At 44.9% G+C, this 21518-nt stretch overlaps 1 protein-coding gene across 2 annotated transcripts; it reads left to right on the top strand.

The window, feature by feature from the left end:
- The first annotated feature begins 452 nt into the window (after nt 1–452).
- On the top strand, nt 453–19569 carry polr3d (polymerase (RNA) III (DNA directed) polypeptide D). 2 transcript variants are annotated; one of them, XM_078565708.1, is made up of 9 exons: nt 453–561; nt 5942–6120; nt 9124–9167; nt 10473–10627; nt 11731–11855; nt 12662–12827; nt 15940–16211; nt 17048–17200; nt 18192–19569. In XM_078565708.1, the coding sequence occupies exons 2-9, from the start codon at nt 5956–5958 to the stop codon at nt 18309–18311; spliced, it is 1200 nt and encodes a 399-aa protein (XP_078421834.1). In that variant the 5' UTR covers nt 453–561; nt 5942–5955; the 3' UTR covers nt 18312–19569. The 2 variants fall into 2 exon arrangements, with proteins under 2 accessions (XP_078421834.1, XP_078421833.1); XM_078565707.1 differs by having other exon boundaries at nt 488–678.
- Nucleotides 19570–21518: the final 1949 nt, after the last annotated feature.

Genomic DNA, 21518 nt, shown 5'->3' with positions numbered 1-21518 from the left:
ATGATGATGGGAACGTGTGCTGATTAATTTTCTACACTAGTAGCAGGACCTCATTACTTATTTCTACCAATACACCATATGAAGGATTGCATCAAATCAGTGAAAGGATAGAGCAAAATGCTGGCAGCTGAGCCAAGGGACTTTTGACGATTAATGGGTTTACAATGAACCCTACCTATTTTTACCCATAATCACATTACTAAAACTCACTACTTCCTATTGATACATGTGTTTGCACTCAGGGTGGCTGTGATATCAACACATTGGGCATAAGAAGTGATTTTTTTAAACTTGTGAAAAGAGCTGCAAGTAAAAGTGTGTGACAGGCATCAAGATTAGGTCACATTCTTAAGGCAGCATTGGTTGAGCCAGTCCCACTGTCAGTGAGGACAGAATGGACAACACGACCTTTACTTCCGCCCCGCTGTCAGCCGCCATCTTAGTACGGGGCAAAATGCGCCGCCTGTTGCGCAGGCGTATTCGGTGGGGAGACGCAGATTTGACCCGCACTAACATGGCGATTTACAGCAGCCGGCCGGGGGTGTGATGGTAGCGCGGCGGGTGAGTGGCCGAGAGAGAGAGGAGGCAGTAATCTGGTTGGTGGAAGAACCTGAGGATAGTGAGAGATCGGCACAGCGGGGCCTAGCATCAGGTCTGAGCATTAGAGCTCGTCTCCAGGTAACTGCGGCCTAGCGGGACTGGGGTTTGTAAAGCCTGGGGAGGGTTCAAGCCTGGCAAAGAGCTGGTCTTATTATCAAATACCCCAGAATGGGGTAAGCAAATGAAATAAAATGTTATGGCCCAAGCCCTCACTTAACCCCCCTTTCATTTACCTGCAGTCTCACCCCTTTTCAATTACCCCCTGTCTCACCCCTTTTCAATTACCCCCTGTCTCACCCCTTTTCAATTACCCCCTGTCTCACCCCTTTTCAATTACCCCCTGTCTCACCCCCTTTTCAATTACCCCCCCGTCTCACCCCCTTTTATTTACCCCCCGGTCTTACCCCTTTTCAATTACCCCCTGTCTCTCCCCTTTTCAATTACCCTCTGTCTCACCCCCTTTTGTTTACCCCAGGTTTTACCCCCTTTCATATACCCCCAGTCCCACCCCCTTTCATTGACCCCCAGTCCCACCGCCTTTCGTTGACCCCCAGTCCCACCCCCTTTCGTTGACCCCCAGTCCCACCCCCTTTCGTTGACCCCCAGTCCCACCCCCTTTCGTTGACCCCCAGTCCCACCGCCTTTCGTTGACCCCCAGTCCCACCGCCTTTCGTTGACCCCCAGTCCCACCGCCTTTCGTTGACCCCCAGTCCCACCGCCTTTCGTTGACCCCCAGTCCCACCGCCTTTCGTTGACCCCCAGTCCCACCGCCTTTCGTTGACCCCCAGTCCCACCGCCTTTCGTTGACCCCCAGTCCCACCGCCTTTCGTTGACCCCCAGTCCCACCGCCTTTCGTTGACCCCCAGTCCCACCGCCTTTCGTTGACCCCCAGTCCCACCGCCTTTCGTTGACCCCCAGTCCCACCGCCTTTCGTTGACCCCCAGTCCCACCGCCTTTCGTTGACCCCCAGTCCCACCGCCTTTCGTTGACCCCCAGTCCCACCGCCTTTCGTTGACCCCCAGTCCCACCGCCTTTCGTTGACCCCCAGTCCCACCGCCTTTCGTTGACCCCCAGTCCCACCGCCTTTCGTTGACCCCCAGTCCCACCGCCTTTCGTTGACCCCCAGTCCCACCGCCTTTCGTTGACCCCCAGTCCCACCGCCTTTCGTTGACCCCCAGTCCCACCGCCTTTCGTTGACCCCCAGTCCCACCGCCTTTCGTTGACCCCCAGTCCCACCGCCTTTCGTTGACCCCCAGTCCCACCGCCTTTCGTTGACCCCCAGTCCCACCGCCTTTCGTTGACCCCCAGTCCCACCGCCTTTCGTTGACCCCCAGTCCCACCGCCTTTCGTTGACCCCCAGTCCCACCGCCTTTCGTTGACCCCCAGTCCCACCGCCTTTCGTTGACCCCCAGTCCCACCGCCTTTCGTTGACCCCCAGTCCCACCGCCTTTCGTTGACCCCCAGTCCCACCGCCTTTCGTTGACCCCCAGTCCCACCGCCTTTCGTTGACCCCCAGTCCCACCGCCTTTCGTTGACCCCCAGTCCCACCGCCTTTCGTTGACCCCCAGTCCCACCGCCTTTCGTTGACCCCCAGTCCCACCGCCTTTCGTTGACCCCCAGTCCCACCGCCTTTCGTTGACCCCCAGTCCCACCGCCTTTCGTTGACCCCCAGTCCCACCGCCTTTCGTTGACCCCCAGTCCCACCGCCTTTCGTTGACCCCCAGTCCCACCGCCTTTCGTTGACCCCCAGTCCCATCCCCTTTCGTTGACCCCCAGTCCCACCGCCTTTCGTTGACCCCCAGTCCCATCCCCTTTCGTTGACCCCCAGTCCCACCCCCTTTCACTTGCCCCAGTCTGTCATCCCATTTTTCACATGCCATGTTTTTTTTCAGTGTCGCCCTTTTTTTGTAACAAGGTGAGTTAAGGACTATGTACAGACATCTGAAGAATGGCAGACTGGTCCATATCCAGGCTGTCCCTCACAATTGCAATAGGTTTTGCTTCATAAAAATAAACTCCCCACCCTACTGGAAATCATGTAATTTTCTGGGGGAAGTGCAAAGGACAGGGAAATTTGGGAAGATAAAATCTTGGAAATTCCTCTCTGACCTCTTCAGGTGGTCCAAACTAGTGTTGGAGCTCACTGTGACTCTGAAAATTCTCTGCAATACCCACCTTTTGAATTAAGAAAAAAATGAGAATAATTTAAGTATTTAGGAAGCAGAATATCTGCAGGTGGAAGGTGTAGCAAAGAAATAAAAAATAAAGATAGCAATGGAAAAGGCTGCATTTAGTAAGAAGAGACTGTTGCTAACTGGAAAGTAGAATAAACAACTCAAGAACCAGTTTGTAAAGAGCTTGATTTGGAGTGTTGTTTTGTGTAGATGAGAGACTTGGACCTTCCAGAAAGGAGACCAACTTGCTGAATAGCTTTGAAATGTAGTTTGAAGGAGAACTGAAAGAGTCAGCTGGATGGAAAAAAAGTAACAGGTGAAAAAGTGCTGTGGAAAAGTGAATGAACAAAGAAATTTGCTAAATGTATTTAGGAAGAGGCAGAGAGACTGGGAAGATTGCATCGGAAGAGAAAACAGACTAGTAAGAGACATTATGGAGGGAAGATTTCAAGGAAAAAGAGGAAGAGAATATCATTGCTGGATGGCTTGTAAATTGAAGGAAATTATTGGAAAATGGAAACACTGGCACAGGACAGAGAGACATAGAGAAGACAATGAGCTCGGGACCTGCCTTCAGGAAGAGCATACATGATGATGACGACCTATCTTTTGTAAGAATGATTTCCATCCCAGGGAGAAAAGGTCCAGCTCTTGCTTGAAGGGTTTAGAGAATCGGTGTTCATCGCACAAGCTTGCAGCCTGTTCCAGAGGTCACTATTCTCTTGGGGGAGAAGGGGGGAAGAACATCCTGATGTCTAACCGAGAACTGGCCTTGTACAACTTCAACATGTGATCCCTGTTCCTCCTTAAGCTTTTTAAATTGGGATAAACTGCTCAAACACAACCCATTCCTTCCACCATCTTGTAAACTTCGATTAAATGATGCCCTAAGTCTGTGCTTCTCTCAAATGTAGAGTCCTAGGACTTGGATCTTTCTTGCTAACACTTCTAAAATAGAAAGTAGGCATCACAAGGAATACTATTCATTTAGAACCTGCTTCCCATTGTGCTGTTAGCCTTGGAACTGTCATGGTCCTGCTGGTATTTGGAAGGTCACAAAATATCCAATATGAATTTATATGGCGCGTTTAGGAAAACACCCCTAGGGTGCTTCTTGAGGGGGTGTCAGAAACACGGGCTGTCCTGGAACATACAGACTGGCAGGGTTCAACTTCATGCTGTGGACTTCATGTTACATTCCTGGGTAGCCGTCTTTGAAGCTTACAATTTGGATTGCATTAACACAGCAACTTTTAGGGCATTGCTTTCTGCATCGCCGCAGTACTGATGCTGCAGTTTCCATCCAGAGTGAGTGCATGAACTGACTTTAGGATTGGGCCCCCTGAAAGAGGCAGTCTAGCACCCCTAAATTCATGGAATGTGATTGCACTCCATTGTTGAACTGTGACCTGCTTTTAACAGTGGCTGATCTTTATTCATTCTCAAGTTATGACATCACTGGCAAATCTGGCATTTATTGCTCATCCTTCATTGCCTTGAAAGATGGTGGGTCACCCTCTTGCATTCCATGTAATGAAAGTGCTCCTAAGGTGCTGTCAGATAGGGAGTCTCAGGGTTCTGAACTAGTGCTGACGAATGACAATATATTTCCGAGAAGACTTGAACAACCTACAGCAGGCACCTCAAAGCGCTGGAGATGTCCCACCAGTGGTGCCTTCACAAGATCCTCCAAATCAGGTGGCAAGGAAGGCAGTCCAACAGCAGCAACCTTTCCCAAGCCAACTTGCCCAGCATCGAGGCGCTAGCCATTCAAAACCAGCCCCGCTGGATGGGACATGTTGTTTGTATATCTGACACCAGACTCCCGAAGCAACTGCTTTACTCAGAATTCAGTAGTGGAAGGAGACTCCCAGAAGGAAATGCTTTAGGTATGTCCTTAAAGCATCCCTGAAGAGGTGAAACATCCCCACTGATCCATGGGAGACCCCAGCTTGTGACTAAGCAAAATGGAGAAGGCTCATTGGGGAAGGCACCGAACACATCAAGAGACTTTATTGGGAACATGCAGAGACGAAGTGGAGGCATAGGAGGGAACACACAAACCTCCAAACAGCTCATCTACCCAACCCTTCAAGCACTATCTGCCCTGCATGTGGCAAATCATTTGACTTATCGGCCATCTCAACCCATCGAACCGGAGTGAAAGCAAGTCATCCTCGATCCCAAGGGACTGCCTCAGAAGAATGAGATTTCCTACTTGGGATGTTGTGTATCTTGGAGATGGTGGTGTTCCCATGCCCCTACATCCCTTGTTCTTCTAGGTGGTAGAGGTCATGGGTTTGGAAAGTGCGATTGAAGTCATGGTAAATTGCTGCAGTGCATTTTGCAGATGGTACACACTGCTGTCACTGTGTGCCAGTGGTGGAGGGAGTGAATGTTAAGGTGCTGGATAGGTTGCTGAAGAAGCAGATAGCTTTGTCCTGGATGGCATCAGCTTCTTGAGTGTTGTGTGTAATTATTTAATCAAGTGCAGGAGCTCTGTGCCTGTGTGGAACCAAAGTTGTGTGGAGCTACATCCTGGGCAGGGTGTGAAGAACCAGTGAGGTAGCACAACTAAGGGACTGTCTGGCTGAAAGCTGGAGTATAAACAGAGGATAAGAGAAAGGCATTCTACAGAATATATAGGATAGATTGATATAGTGACCCATTTAATTGTGGCCTATTTAAGGTAATTATTTAAGAACAGCAACACTACAACCTCCCCATTATAGTATCCAGCTAGTTCTTAAATGATTCCAGTTCCCCGTTCTCAATCACCTGTATTTGTACTCCTATAGAGAGCTGGCATAGACCTGATGGGCCAAACGGCTTCCTCTTCTGCCGTAATGGCTCTATGATCTACCCTGTTTTGGTTATTGATCAGTTGTTTAATTTTGTCCATGTCAGAAGCTGCACCTACTGTGTTTTCCTCACTAGGGGAGTTCCAAGCATGTTTGGTTCTTCGATCAGCTTGGAATAATCATCCTTTGTCCATAGCTTGCCATGTTTGTGATAATGTGCATGTCCTATGAAGATCAAAAGTTTGGTGGTTTTCCTGAAACCCACAGGAAAACTGCTTTTTTAAGTTGTGATTTCGAAGGATCTGTTCCGTTTCCTGATTGACATGGTATCTGGAGCTATATTATCTTTGTTCCTTTACTTTGCAGATTGAGAAGCTGAGATGTCTGAGAGAGGTCCCAGTGGAGACTCTGGCCACTCTAGCGCCATCAGGCCTCCTGTCACGGTGGGCAGGGGTCTGCCAGGACGACGGAGTTCTGCCACCGTTACCCCAGGTCGTCTGCCTTCCATCCGCTCACGGGATCTAACACTGGGAGGAATGAAAAAGGTCAGTGGCATTGATTGTTTGGGACGAGGGCAGGTCAACGTGGAATGAAAACTGGCTTGAATAGCAGGTCAGACCACATCTGTAAAGAGGACAGAGGTTTGCATTTTGGGTGTCACCTGTTGTTGCTCTTTCAGACGCTGACTGATCTATTATGTATTTGCAGCGTTTTCTGTTCTTATTTCGGCTTTCCAGCACTTGCAGCCAGTTTCTATTATTGGACATCAGTGACGCTCACTGGACTGAGACGAAACAGCAGCAAGGGTTTGGTGAGAGCAGATCTGTGATTGATGAAATGTGGTGCTGCTGAGCATTTGTGTCATGCTGTACTGCAGCAGCTTAAGAGCTTCTTTGTGGAGACTTGTGCAAGCTTCCCCTCCCTTCAGAAAGTGCAGGTTTTTATAGGTTGACTTTTATAAATGTCAGTCTTTGTCTCAGCAGATAACACTCTCGCCCCTGAGTCAGTAAATTGTGGGTTCAAGCCTTAATCCCCAACTTTTATTGCATAATCTAGACTAACACTCCAGTGCAGTACTGAGGGAGTGCTGCACTGTCTTAGGGGCCGTACTGAGGGAGTACTGCACTGTCTTAGGGGCTGTACTGAGGGACTGCTGCATTGTCAGGGCAGTGCTGCACTGAGGGAGTGCTGCACTGACCTAGGGGCCGTATTGGAGGGACCACGGCATTGTTGGGGCAGTACTGAGGGAGTGCTGCACTGTCAGGGCAGTACTGAGGGAGTGCTTTACTGTCTTGGGATGGTACTGAGGAGTGCTGCATTGTCTTTGGGGTCATACTGAAGGGTAGTACTGCATTGTATTAGGCACCTTACCGAGAGAGTGCTGTAAAGTTGGAGGTGCTGTCTCTTGGGTTAAACGGAGGCCCCATTTGCTCTCACAGGTGGGCGTAAAAGATTCTATGCTGCTATTTCAAAGAAAAGAAGGGATAATACTTATACCTCATCATCAAAACAGATTCTCTGGTCGTTTATTTCATTGCTGTTTGTGGGAGCTTGCTGTGCACAAATTAGCTGCTGTGTTTCCTATGTTATAACAGTAACTACTCTCCATTAGAGCTTCAAATTTAAACACTTATCTTACATGGACAGAAATTATTTTTATAGTCGTGTTGTCAAAACATGTTTCGCATTAAGAAGTGAACTGACTGTTGTGTCGGCAAAATCTACGTGCTTAATTGGCCCAGATGTCTTTTGAATGCTGTTTATCTCACCTTGGAATCGTCAGCAAGTTTTCTAATGAGAAAAGATGAGTGGAGTCAAACTGGTAATGTACCGCATACAGACAACCTGTTTAGTAAGCTACACTGTGCTGGTATGGCCCTCCTTTTCATTCTTGAGTTGTACATGCACTTGAATTTGAGGTGGATTTTCAAAGGTTTGTTGCCATCAATGATGGTGCTTTCTCTGGCCCAATCAAATCTTCTATTTTGGTTTATGTAAAGGACTGGTACACTTCAATTTAAGCTGGCAGGGGAGTCGCTGGCGATAGTGACTCTGCCACTAACAACCTGCCATGTGCAATTTATACAGAAATAAGCTCCAAGGAGTTGATGTGCTACATGGTGGTGCTCTATACTCCATCTGGACTATCATTTATAATTTGACATGGCTAATGGAAATGCAATGATGCAATCTGGCTACAATTAGTCACTGTATGGTGCAGAGACACCTCTCTGCTCAACTGGAGGTGGGGCTGTTGGGCTGGTAGTTACTGGCTTGCCCGTATTTTAAATAAATATTTGATAACATTTTAAGCATTTTATCTGTGCACAAATTGTTGAAGTTGGCAGGGCAGATTGAGAAAGTGGTTAAAAAGGCATATGGACCCTGGGCTCTATGAATAGAGACATAAAGTACAAAAGCCAGGGAGTTATGATGAACCTTTCTAAAACACTGCTTGGGCCTCAAAGAGAGTATTGTGTCCGATTCTTTAGGAAGAATGTAGAGGCTTTAGAGAGGATGCAGAAAATATTTACAAGAATGGTTCCAGGAATGGGGGACTTCAGCTGCGTGGAAAAATTGGGACTGTTCTCCTTGGAAAGGAGAAGGCTAAGAGGAGATTTGGAAGAGGTGTTCAAAATCATGATAGGTCTGGACAGAGTAAATAGGGAGAGACTGTTCCCATTGGTGGAAGGGTCGAGAACCAGAAGACACCGGTTTAAGGTGATTGGCAAAATAACCAAAGGTGACATGAGGAAAAACTTTTTTAACACAGTGAGTGGGTTAGGATCTGAAATGCACTGCCTGAAAGTGTGGTGGAGGCTGATTCAATTGTGGCTTTCAAAAGAGAAATGAATAAGTACCTGAGCAGAAAAGCTTTGCAAGGCTTATAGAGTAAGGATGGGAAAGGGAGTCCAGTTAAATTGTGCTCGCTGAGGGCTGGCACAGATGGAATGGGCTGAATGCCCTCCTTCAGTGCTGTATCTATTCTATGATTCTATGAAAACTTACATTTGGCCAACGGTGTAGTGGGTAAATGTGCCAAGACCAGAAAGTCCCATTTTTAATCCTTAGTCTGTCTAGAGCTGGCTGAGTCAGCAATGGCTCAGTATTCCTGAGCCTGGAAGGGGGTTAACCAGTCAGAGTTTCCACTTCTGATTTCCATCCATTAATGGCTGTGGAAGTCTACTGAGGACAGGATTGGGCTTGCTGTAATGAATAGTCTAACGACTTCTAGTTGTTGATGAAGTTCGACTGTGGAATGTCTTTTTTGTGTTGAATAATAACAATTAAATCCACTATTTAACTTGAATGAGGAATTAACCGTTAATTGCAGGATTAAGGAGGGGTTTTGACGTAGTTTTTTTTACAATTGGCACAAATGAGGAGGAGTTTGGTTTCACAAAGGTTTCCAGATTTTAAGACTAATGTCCTCTTTAACCCTAAAAGCTATTGTAATGACCAGGGAATAACAACTGTAGAAAGAAAGAAATGGAATATTAGTTCCTAGTATGAATTGTGTGTGTGACAAATTGTGCCTTCTCTTGCAGAAAACTTTCACTCCCAACATCATCAGCAGGAAGGTCAAGGAAGAGTGAGTATATGTTTACTCTGTGGAATTTGTGACATAGTTTTGGTTTTCCATTTCGTGGTAATTACATGATGCCAGCTGGTAAGTCGTCGATGAGAATTCAGGGAGCAAGTGCCATGGGTCCGTGTACATGACCTCCACTTGCTGAGTACCTGCTGTCTGGGAATTATGATCAAAGGCTGAAAGTTTCTTGCAGGGACAGACAATGAATCATCCTTATACGCCCATTAAGGCTTGTGTGCCTGACTTGCCGGGTGGACTAGTGGTTTCCCAACATTGATAACCAGCGTGATTTTCACCAAGGAGACTAATTTGTACGTTTTAAAATTATTTGAAAGGAATGTATATTCAATGTCAGAGAGAGAGTACAGTTCAGACTCCTAATTCATAGGATGAATAGCAATGATGTATTGACTGCAATAAAAGCAAAATATTGCGGATGCTGGAAATCTGAAATAAAAACAGAAAATGCTCGAAAAACTCAGCAGATCTGGCAGCATTTCTCTCTCCACAGATGCTGCCAGACCTGAGTTTCCCAACGTTTTCTGTTTTATTATGTAATGACTGCATCTGTACAAGCATACCTGAGAACATCTCGTCTGTTCCCAAATGTCCTCATGCCTAACTCAGCCTCTGCAATCTTTACATTGTATGTGTCAATATGAAATTTCTGCAATTCAGTCAATAGAATCATTTGTGTTCTGGCATGGTGTAGTGCTTGGTGTATGAATGATTATCAACTATGTGCACTTTGAATATGAAAAGGACCCAGCAGCATCATTCCTGGGGCCGTGTGTGCAGAGAGCACTTTTTGACCTGGCTAACATTGGGTTAAGTACTGGTGGGTCAGGGCTGTCACTGGAAGTGGGAGAGGTGTGAGGGGATGAGTTCAGAAAGTCAGAACAGGTTGGTTTACATAGAACTCTTCCTGTAATGTATTACTGTAGATAAATCCAGTGAGGACATGGGTGTTTGGAAGTTGAAATTCATGCCGCGTGAGATTATGTCAGATCGCAGTCTCATCTTTGTACTTTGGATGTTTTTAGCTTCAGCAGCTTCTGAATTTCCTGCTGTTTATCCCTCTGCTCCATCAGTAATGTGTTGGTATCACATGAAAGACATAAGCACTCACAAGCCAGATCCACAGCACTGTGTTCTGCCAAAGGCGAACGATCACATCTTGCCAACCTATTCACTGACATCACCTTTCAAGCTAAAGATGTGCTTTTGGTTTTGAGTTGCTGACTAACGGAGCTCACTTGCATCGTGTGAAGCACTTTTTTTTTCTTAAATTTACTTCTCTTTCAGGCCAAAAGAGGAAGATGCATCTCAGAGAAAAGAGAAGAAAGAACGAGACAGGGATCGCCAGAGAGAGGCACGGGGAAGGGGTAGAGGCAGACCCGAGACAATTCAATCCCACTCCATCTTTGAGCAGGGTCCTGCTGAAATGATGAAGAAAAGAGGTGAGATATGGAGAAGGGAATACACGTGGTATCCCACATTCTATTCATAGAATCATGCAGCACAGTAGGAGGGCAAGCCATTTGGCCCATCGAGCCAGTGCTGGCTCTTTCAGAGTGATCCAATTAATCCCACTCCCCTGGCCTTTCTCCAAATCCCTGCAGTTTTGACTCCTTCCAAGTATGTAGTCCAATGGGGCCACATCCCAAAAATTTACCACTCATTGGAAAGATATTTCATCATATTGCCTCTGATTCTTTTACCAATCACCTTTAATATGTGCCTTCAGCCATCGGAAATGGTTTCTCTTTATTTACTTAAACTAAACCCTTCATGCTTTTCTACTTCTGCACTGCAGAATCCTGTGTGTACTCTGCAATGTAGTAAAGAAACTGGTTGTTAGCTGTTGGCTAACAGAGCAAGGGGCTCTGCTAGATATGGCACTATGGCCAAGTATCTGACATTCTCTTTTCATGGAATCCAAAGGGACAGGCATCAAATTGAGCAGCCTTTGTAAATCCAATAAAAATGGATTATGGGATCTGTGGATTGTGGGACTAGAATGTCACAGGGTAGATTTGGGTGTTAGGCGCCGCTGAAAGTTGCAAACATTTAGTGACTCACTTGGTGATTGGATTCGGAGGCAGAGATGTGAATTAATTTGATTTTCACCAGTTGTTTTTTTTTCTTGGTGGACCTGGATGTCTCTGCTGCTAAAAGGCTACGTCGGCTTTCCAGATCTCTGGTGTGAAGCTGGAGCTGCCGGTAGGACATTCCAGGAAAGTGTCATCCAGCATTTTGTGTTTCTCCCACCTTGATTTTGGTGACATTTTGGGAAGCCTGGAAACAGTTAATGGTCAGCAGTCGTGGCCACTGATAGGACAATGCCAGGAGCTTACCACCACTGTCACTGTCCCATCTTCCAACAAACTGTGCACATGCTAAGGACATTTGCCATAATGCCATATCTAGCAGGCTGTTAACCATGTTGACTTGTTATTGATTGTCCAGCTGTTGTACTGTTACTCGCTATATATCTGGCATCTCTTTATCTGTCATTTATATATCTAGCTATCTCTTGATATATCTTTATATATCTTCACAGCTGGTTGGGATTCCTCCATGGACATGAAGGAGTTTGGAACGTCACCAATTATTAACATAAAGAAGGAAAAGCGCGAGTCGGAGGAGGAAACCAAACAGATTCTCCGCATGCTGGACCGTGACGATGTAAGCAGTGGCTGAGGGATTTTGTGGTGTTTTTGCAGTGCCCTAGATGGGGGCTTAGACACTGATGTGGGACGTGAAAGTTTAGGGGGGGGGGGGTTGGTGGTGGGGGGGGGGGGGTGTTGTTGTTGGGATGGAAGGTTCATTTAAAGTAAAAGGTTAAGTGAAAATGTCTAATTGGCAGCAGAGGTGAGGGTCGGGGGGGTGGGGGGTCCATGATTTGTTCCCAAACTGTGCCGAATTAACTAATCTTTTACTCAGCACCCTTGGTGTAGGGGAGGCAACAATGAGCTGAGTATGAGAGTCATGGTGGCCATCTAATGATCTCCCCATATCCCCAACCCAGATGTACATGTATGGATGTCAGCGGAAGACTCAAATTAGGCTGGCATCTCCTGCTCCATTGGTAGAATACCTTGTTGATGCTCACCATTGAGTGCCTCACAAGACACAGCAAGCAGGCCTATGGAACCACACCACAGAGAGAGCCTGTGCCTTTCAGAAGGCACAGCTTTGAGTTATGTCGGAGAAGTTCCAGGGTTTGGTGTTGGGATCACTACTCTTACTTTAAATCATAACTTGGATTCAAGAACTCGGTGCAAACTGGTCACAATTGCGTATAGTATGAAACCGAAATCAGCACAGAGCAAAGTTAGAGTCTGCAACCATATGCTCCCTTATATAATGAATTCCTTTTCTACCTGAGCCATTCAGAGCTCATTTCTTTGTTTCTTTCTTTGTCCACATAAATGAAACATTATGTGTGTCCATTCCGCTGAGTGCTTTTCTTTGTGTGTGTCTGTGTGTAGTTTATTGATGATCCTGGTCTGAAAAATGATGCCCGGAACATGCCTGTCCAGCTGCCACTGGCACAGTCAGGCTGGCTCTTCAAGGAGGAGGTGGAGGACGAGGACATGAAACCCGCATTGCCGGCCAAGGAGGAGAAGATGGAGGTGGATATCTCATCTGTGAAAGGTGAGTATGACAACACAGGCTGTTGTTCGTGCAGGCATGGGTTAATGTGTGAAGCCATTTGGAGGCCACAACTGACTGGGTTAGTTTGTTGGGAACTATTAATAAAGCATGCATCAGTTCGATTTTGTGCCTGCAATCAACCAATCTTACTGTTGATTCACCTAATCTGGTAATATGCTGTGTTAAATGGGAGCAGTCATTCAGATAGTGTTGTACAGAATGTGAGGTGGTGTTTGTATCAATTCAGTGACAATGTGAGTGGACGAGTCATTCAGAATTCAGTCACTCAGAGTTGTTAAATAGTTTTATCATCAGAATTAGTGAGCCTGCAGTGTTGGGACACTTAGTGGATAGTCAGGCTCAACTGTGATGTGAACCTCCCACACATAAAACAAAAGACTTGCATTTATATAAGTGTCTTTCACAACATCAGAACATCTTACAGAATCGTAGAATGATTACAGCACAGAAGGCAGCCATTTGGTCCATCGTGTCTGTGCTGGCTCTCTGAAGGAGCACTTCACCTTATGCCAGCCCCTGACTCGTGGCCACCAATTAGACCCAGCAAGGTTTCTCAAACAGCAATGTGATGATGACTAGATAAGCTGCTTTCGTGATTTTTGGTGACAGGATAAATATTTGTTCCACGTAACTCCTGCTGCCGACCAAAAGGGCGTCGGGAATGGTTGAGCATGCACACTCACCTACACTGCAGCTACTGGTGCATCTTTTCCTGAAGCCTTTGCCTCAAAATGAAGACCATGACAGCAAATCCATGAGAGAATAAGAGAGAAAGGTGCCAATGAGAGAGTAGCAGCAGTGCTAGCAACAATAACAATGTGTGTGTTAGCTACAGTATTCCATAATGGAACACAGCCTGGCTAGCTTAGTTGGTAATTAATTGGCCTCTTAATCCTGGGATCATGATCTCTAGCCCTGCATTGGCTGATTATTTTTTTTATTTAATATTTTATTTAAGGAGGTAATAAATTGTACTTAATTAACTGAGCAAGACACTTTTGGACAAGGTAATTAGGGTAGAGTTCTTTGGCAGATATGTATGAAATGTTTTGGATGACACATTCATTGAAAGTCACCTGGATTTAGCTCCTAGGGAAGTGGTTATTGTTGCTGGCACTGCCACCACTTTCTCATTGGCATCTTCCCCTCTTACTCCGACATGGTTTTGCTGTCCTGGTCTTCATTTTGAGGCACACTTTTAGAGTGGAGCATGCAGTTGATGCAACACTAAACTCCTGCATCACTGTAACAGCAGAAAGTGCTCCCCCTAATGTTGCGACACAAATAAACACAGCCACTTTGGTCAGGAGATTAGGGAGAGCTCCCCTTCCTTTCTTCGAATAATGCCGTGAGATCTTTTATGTCTATCTGAGAGAGCAGTTTAATGTCTCATCCCAAAAGACAGATCCTCTGACAGTGCGCCACTCCCTCAGTACGGCACTAGGAGTGTCAACCTAGATAATGTGCCCGGAGAAGGACTTGAATCCACATTTTTGTGACTCAGAGGCGAAAGTGCCACCGCATGGTGGACTATCCTGGCAATTGTGATGAACTCTGATACTTACCTTAATCGGCAGTTGGAATTGGAAGTTCGATGGCCAGGAATGACAATTCCCAGCAGGCCTCGGGCCTCCTGCACATGCGCTGGTTGGGAGATGGCTGCACATGTTCAATTCATTGTTTTCACGCTTGCGCCGGCCGGAGAATGTTTTTTCTTGTCTTCAGGCCAGGAACCAGCCCTGCGCAGTTTGTTTCTTTAGCTCTTTAGGCCGGGAACCGGTTCTACGCATCTGCGCAAAAGAAAAGAAAAGTGAAACAGCTCAAAGCTCCGGGTCAGGTCACCTGAACAGGAGCGCCATTGGAGAGAAGGTGTCCCATGGAGCGGGATACAGGGAGGGGTACAAGGAGAAGGTCCCAGGCAGGACAAAGACAGGGATCAGAAACGGATCCCAGAAGACAGTCTTAGGAAAGGACAAGGACAGAGATCAGAAATAGATCCTGTCGGACAAAGTTGAGAGAAAGGAGCGAGGCAATTGGCTCTGAGTTAAAGAGAAAGCTTCAGGAAGCAGACATGAAACAAAGTGAGCTTGAGAGAATCCAGAAGATCCGAGGAGGCAGCTGAAGATTGGTGACTCCTTACTGAGGGCCTTTGGAGCAGTGGTGTTCTGCTTGGCATGGCCGAATATCTGAAAGTGTGCTTGGAAGGTGACGCTTAAGTGTTCGCAGAGATCCAGGGGAAGGGAACATCGGAAGGTGAGATTGAAACCCTGGAGGTGGGTCCTTGTTGAAGGTGTCAAGTGGAAGCGACGTTTGGGAGAGAATTTCAAGACGAGTTCTTTGAGCGTGAAGATTGGAAGCCCTTGTGAGAAAAACAGAGTTTCAGTGAGGGGGGAGTGGGGGGAGGTTTTGGGGAGGTGGAGGGGGAGGAGCAGGAAGGGATTGATGAGAAATCCATGGAATCTGCTTTGGTAGCATCTGTCACTCATTTTGGGGTGTGTTGTGTCCAATCACAGTTCACCTATTAGTTCACATGTACTGCATACTTACCCTGAATATTAGATTATAAAATAGATATTGTAAATTGCATTATCTTCACAAATTTGTATGTATCTGTAAAGGTATAGTTGGGGAGAGGAAGAGTGTGATTTGAATCATTTGCTGGGGTTTGTATTGAAATCTTTCTAGCCTTTTTGTCTGGTAATATAGTTCATTTTTTCTTGTTTAATGTTTTGTTCTTTTTGTTATAAGTTCATCAGACTCCTGTAAATTTGTTCAGTAACAACTCCACGGTTTCTAAAACAAATAAAAGTTAGGATCTATCAAGTCAGGTTTCGCTCTAGGATCTGATTTGTCCAGTAGTAACATCAGCTGGGATTGTAACACAATGCTTACTGTATAAACTCGCTCACTTGCATGAACTGTTTGCTGACACCATTTGGGAAAGGAGTGTAGTAATTTTATCCGGTTTTTTTTTTCCAATTCCTCCATATACTGCTGTGACCACTGAAGTGAGTTCTGCACATGCTTTATCCATTGTTTGGTGCGTTAATCTCTAATGTATAGTTACTCGCATTTGTTGCTCTGCTTTCAGTTAAGGATGAACCTGAAGATGAAGGTATTGCCAACGAGATTCAGGTGTCACAGAAACCAAGTGCAGTGAAGAAGTTCCCAACTGTGTCAAAGGAGGTTTCGGTATCTGAGCTGCTCCAAGAGCTGAGTGTGTGTAAAGATGACGAACTGCTGTTTCTGCAGCTCCCTGATACACTGCCTGGCCAGGCTCCCACTCGTGATGAGAAGCCAGTAAAATCTGAGGTTCAGACTGAGGATGGCCAGACCGTGTTATTGAAGCAGGAGAAGGCTCAGGTCTGTATGGGAGAGTCACCAGTTATAATGTAGGGGGTCACTTGAGTTATCTCCAATTGACCACCATTTCCAAAATGGGCAAACGACCCAGTGCTGAGGGTTGGAAATATACCAGTTGCAGTTCTGTTTCCTGATTAAAGTAACAAGTGTTTGGATATAGGAGTGAATTACAGGCTGGAATTTAATTGAGAGATTCAACACAGTTTATATATAGATTAACAGATATTCGGAAATGAGTTACAGGTTGCAATGTAATCGAGGGGTTCAGGCGGTTTATATTTGGAACAACAGATACCCAGAAGTGAATTACAGCTGGAATCTAATTGCGGGATTTGAGTGATTTATTTACAGAATAACAGGAGAGTTACAGGCTGCAAGCTAATCAAGGGGTTCAGGTGATTTATATATAGAATAATAACACCCAGGAGTGAGTTACAGGTTGGAATCTAATTGCGGGGTTCAGTGGTTTATATATAGGATTACACTAATTCAGAAGTGAGTTACAGGTCAAATCTAATTGAGGGATTCAGGAGACTTTATATATAGAATAATTGATACCTGGGAATGAGTTACAGACTGATTTAGATAAAGGGATAAGAGATATGGGGAATGAATGGATCTGTGGTATTAAGACATTTTAAAGGCACTTTGCATCACTTTGTAATCCAGTGAGTTTATTGCCCATCTTATAATTATCCCTGGAACAGAAATACTAAATGATATCTAGATGGGCTGGTGCCCCTAGAGGCTGTTGTTAGCCTGTGCGGATGATTATGCCTGTACAGTTAATGACCTGTTCCATAACCAGTGTCTGTGTGTGTGTGTGTATCCTGCAGGAAATAAAGCAAGCTGAGAATTCCTGCTCGCTGATGGATTTAACTGAAGGCCAGATTGGGAAGCTGCTGATTAGAAAGTCAGGGAGAGTGCAGCTTGTCCTCGGGCAAGTCACCCTGGATGTCACCATGGGAACAACATGTTCATTTCTCCAGGTATGTTCTACATATTTTTCTAAGCAGGGAAGCCGTTTACTATAACCTTTGACTTTTTCCTGGGAGGAGTCCTCTCGTCTGGTTTGTTCCTTTGCTTTGCTGGAGGTCATTTAATTCATTTAGGAGCCTCTGATTGGTGTGGGAATAGGTTTGTTACATAATGAATAATTTCCTCCAATTAAATATTGTAAAGACTGAAGCCATTGCTTTCGATCCCTGCTCCAAATTCCATCCCTGTCCCAGGCAACAATCTTGAGTTTGTAACCTTGGTGTTGCATTTGACCCCGAGATCAGCTTTGACCTCTTTTCATGCCACACTAAGACTGCCTATTTCCACCTCTGTAACATCGTCCAACTTCATCCCTGTCTCAACTCATCTGCTGCTGAAACTCTCATTCATGCCTTCATTAGCTCTAGACTTGACTATTTCAACGCACTCCTGGCTGGTCTCCAACATTCTACCCTACCTCTGAGTCAGATGGTCAGGGGTTCAGGTCCCACTCCAGAGACCTTTGAGCACATAATCCAGGCTGACAGTCCTGTGCAGTACTGAGGGAGTGCTGCCCTATTGAAGATGCCATCTTTTGGATAAGACATTTAACCAAGGCCCCTTCTGCTGTCTCGGATGGAGTAAAGAATCCCATGCAATGCTTTGAAGAGTAGAGGAGTTGCCCCCCGGTGTCCTGGCCAATATCTATTCCTCAACTAACATCATTGAAAAAAATATCTAGTCTTTATTACATTGTTTGCGGGAGCTTGCTGTGTGCAATTAGTTGCCGCGTTTCCTAAATTATAAAATTGGCTACATTTTGAAAGTGCTTAATCAGCTGTGAAACGCTTTGGGACATTGTGAGGTTGTGAAAGGCACCGTAAAAACGCCATTTCTTTGTTTTCTCTTTCTCCCCCCAGTCCATGACAATGACCCTGTAATTGTTAAATATCCATCCTGACTGTTCCACTTAGTTGATTTCTGTTCCCTTTCTCCTTTCAGGAACTGGTTTCTATTGGAATTGGAGAGAACCGGACTGGGGAAATGACAGTGCTGGGACATGTCAAACACAAGTTAGTCTGTTCTCCTGACTTTGAAACACTTCTTGAGCAAAGGCAATAGCTGACATTTGAGGTGCGTCTGTTAAAAGGCACAGGAGAAGCAGAGAAAGTTGCAGGCGGCAGGGTGAGCTCTAATTATTTTCTCTGAGCTGGGGAATGCAGGAGAGTTGACCAGTGAATGACCAGTCCTAAAAGGCAACTGGACTAAAACTTTATGGCTATATTTATGTCATAATGAGGGTTTGTTCTGGTCTGGCTTCCCTGGTAACTAGCTGGCTGCTGGCGAGGTGATGTCTATGATCACTGCAGACGTGTTCATGTAAAGGGTACTAAACCATGGGAGCAGCTGTACATGAATTTCAGGAGCAAAGATTTTCAGAGCTGGTGAGAGGGCTGGAGTAGGTGAAGAGGGGAGAAGTGCTTAGATTGTGTCTTGACACCATGCAACACTTACCAGGTACATTGCTCTAATGTGCAATGTTACCCTTCCTGATGAATATTTTATTTTGAGATTGTTGTGTGAATTACTTAAATTTGCTTTCTTGCGTGTTTTCAGCTAAAGACGTAACTTGTTTTGCATAATTGGAATATATTTCCATATTGTACCTCAGAAACTGGGAATCCTTCTATAGTTGTGGGACCGCTTCATAGAGGATCTTAATTTACCAAGGCATGGCAATGTTAACAAAAACTAAGTTAATCCAATACAATTTAAAGTGATGCTTTACATTTTACCTCAGGCCTTCATAATTCACTGTTATACTTAAACCCATCCCTCGTGTAGTCCTCAGTACTTTACCTCAGTCCTTTACAGCTCAAAAAAATGCTCTTCTGACAGGGCACAATCTCTCACTGTACTGCTGGGTGTTTTTCACAGTTCTGAAGGTTTCACACACTGTACTTTACATTGTATTGAAATCCCAGTACTGTACTATTGCATGTTAAATGCACAACATTGGTCAGGGAATCTCTGGTGGATACCACACTCTCCCTGGTGTCGAGCAATGTTGCAGTGCAGGAGAGAGCTGACAGCACTATTTGCAGAGTTAAATAACTACCCTGACCTTCATAAGGTGATTATGTAAATCAGAGGTCCACCTGACCAATGTAGGATGAGATTGAATACTGACATTGGCCAGGACTGTACAGGCTCTGAACTGGTTAATGCAGTGTTTCACTCAATGTTCTTGACACAATGTATGTTAAAATCATAAAGAGAGTTTTGGAAAATCCTGCTGTGACATTCTCAGTGCTGCGTTACAATATTTGGATTTAAGTATTTTTGAATCTTGGACTGGAAATAAAACAACTTCACTTTTTTTAAGGTGGGACTTTGTTTTGATTTGATCTTCAGTACATTGGTTGTACGGAACCACAATCTGGGCTTGGAAAACTGTCTCGGCACAACATGCTTATTTTATGATCAGTTGAATATACCCAACTTGTCAGTCACCAAAAACATACTGAAATGGGTGGAAATGACTCCTGAACAGAAACGCACACCTTTAATACAGGCAGGTGTTGGTTATCAGGGCTAGGCACAATTACAGCAGATGTCAAGGGATCAGCTGTAGCATGTGCAATCCAAAAGCAGTAAAGGACTGGAGGTGAGGAGTCACTCCTCTGATTTTAAACAGGAGCTGACAGTATATTTTTGCTAAAGTTCAATGTGATTGGAAAGCAATTTGTCGGTGGATGAGAATAATATTTAAAGTGGGAGTAATTTTCTCGCTAATGCATCTTCTGCCACTCATTATCCAATCAACAAATGCACCATCTTTCTCCTGAGGGATAAGCCAGTCTGCAAACTAGGACAAGTGAGATAAAGTTTCTAGAACAGGACAGCATTGGAGCTTACCCAGAAACTTAAGGTTTACATAGGACTATGTTGTAAATCCATGAATTCTTCCTCCAAGTCAAGATTGTGTGTGACTTGGAGGGGAACTTGAAGGTGGCGACGTTCCCATGTATCTGCTGCCTTTGTCCTTCAAGGTGATAGCGGTTACGGGTTTGGAAGATACTGTTGATGAGTTGCTCATTTTGTTCGGTTATCTTCAAAGTTTTGTGCATGTACATCTCCAGGTGTTTGATGCATCTCCTATTTAAATATACCATTTAAATGCAATTTAATGCAATCTCCACCTATCACTGGCCCTCTATCCTGCTCTACTTGTCCCACCCCTCCTTAAACCAGCTTATATTTCACCTCTCTTCTATTTTTCCTTAGTTCTGTTGAAGAGTCATACGGACTTGAAACGTTAACTGTGTTCCTCTCCGCAGATGCTGTCAGATCTGCTGAGTTTTTCCAGGTATTTTTATTTTTGTTTTGGATTTCCAGCATCCGCAGATTTTTGCTTTTACCATTTATATTGTCTGTCCTGATCCATCCTGGCAAAATCCAGAATCAAAGTTTTAAAAGTGCGCTAGAATGCTGAGAAACAGCTTGTCCAGAAATATGCTTGAATGTGCTATAAACAACATTTATAAATAGCCTCTTGACAAATCTTGGTGGCATAGCCTACTATACTTAATTTAGCAATCTAAACACTTGAGGTGAGAAACAAACTAATTCATAAACGTGCTTAAAATTCTTTTTTTTGTTAAAAAGAAAACTGAGCTGCTGTCTCTGGGTGAAGTTTGGCAGTGGATATTTGTTACGTATGCTGAATATCAGAGCTCAGCCAGTTGAGACTGTGCTGAGTCAGGATGAGATTTTCTGTTTGGCCGATTGCCAGCGTGACTTGCAGCCTTAGTTAAATTATTTACAGTCTGTGAAAGCCACCTAGGGCGGTGATCTTTTGGGGATAAATCGACCGGCTCACGTTTGGAAGTGCCTGAGCTGTGATCTGCTTTTCCTCCATTCATGTATTTTGGCTCAGATTGAATGGTCACATTTGTAATGTGAAGTATGAGATTCTGTAAGTAACTGGAGGAGAATTGGATCATTTCTGTACCTCATTTACACTGCAAGTTGTAACTGGCCACTTGCATTTTATTTTTTAGTGTATTGTAGATGTTTCTTGTAGATACAACTGTGCTTTTGTTTGTCTTTTGAGGAGCATCAAACACTTTTTCACCCTCTCGAAAGAAACAATCAGCCATCTAACATTTTTAAGTTTATTGGAGCAACACGAGTAACATGTCCATTCCATTTAGTATTGCAAACTTTGTGCCCGTACACTGTAGAAACTATGTATACATTTCAAAAAGTACTTTTCTGTGAATAATTTTTATTTGGAAGGGCACAATTCCTACTCAGGTAGTGGAG

The sequence above is a fragment of the Cetorhinus maximus genome, chromosome 20 (assembly GCF_964194155.1).
Source record: "Cetorhinus maximus chromosome 20, sCetMax3.hap1.1, whole genome shotgun sequence".
Lineage (NCBI taxonomy): Eukaryota > Metazoa > Chordata > Chondrichthyes > Lamniformes > Cetorhinidae > Cetorhinus > Cetorhinus maximus.
This window is presented reverse-complemented; position numbering and strand designations above follow the sequence as displayed.

Bases quoted from the DNA above. Each gene is read 5' to 3' on its own strand.
- polr3d (XM_078565708.1), top strand. From the start codon at position 5,956: ATGTCTGAGAGAGGTCCCAGTGGAGACTCTGGCCACTCTAGCGCCATC. The intron at 6,121-9,123 runs GTCAGTGGCATT...CTTCTCTTGCAG, and splicing joins CACTGGGAGGAATGAAAAAG to AAAACTTTCACTCCCAACAT. The intron at 11,856-12,661 runs GTAAGCAGTGGC...GTCTGTGTGTAG, and splicing joins GCATGCTGGACCGTGACGAT to TTTATTGATGATCCTGGTCT.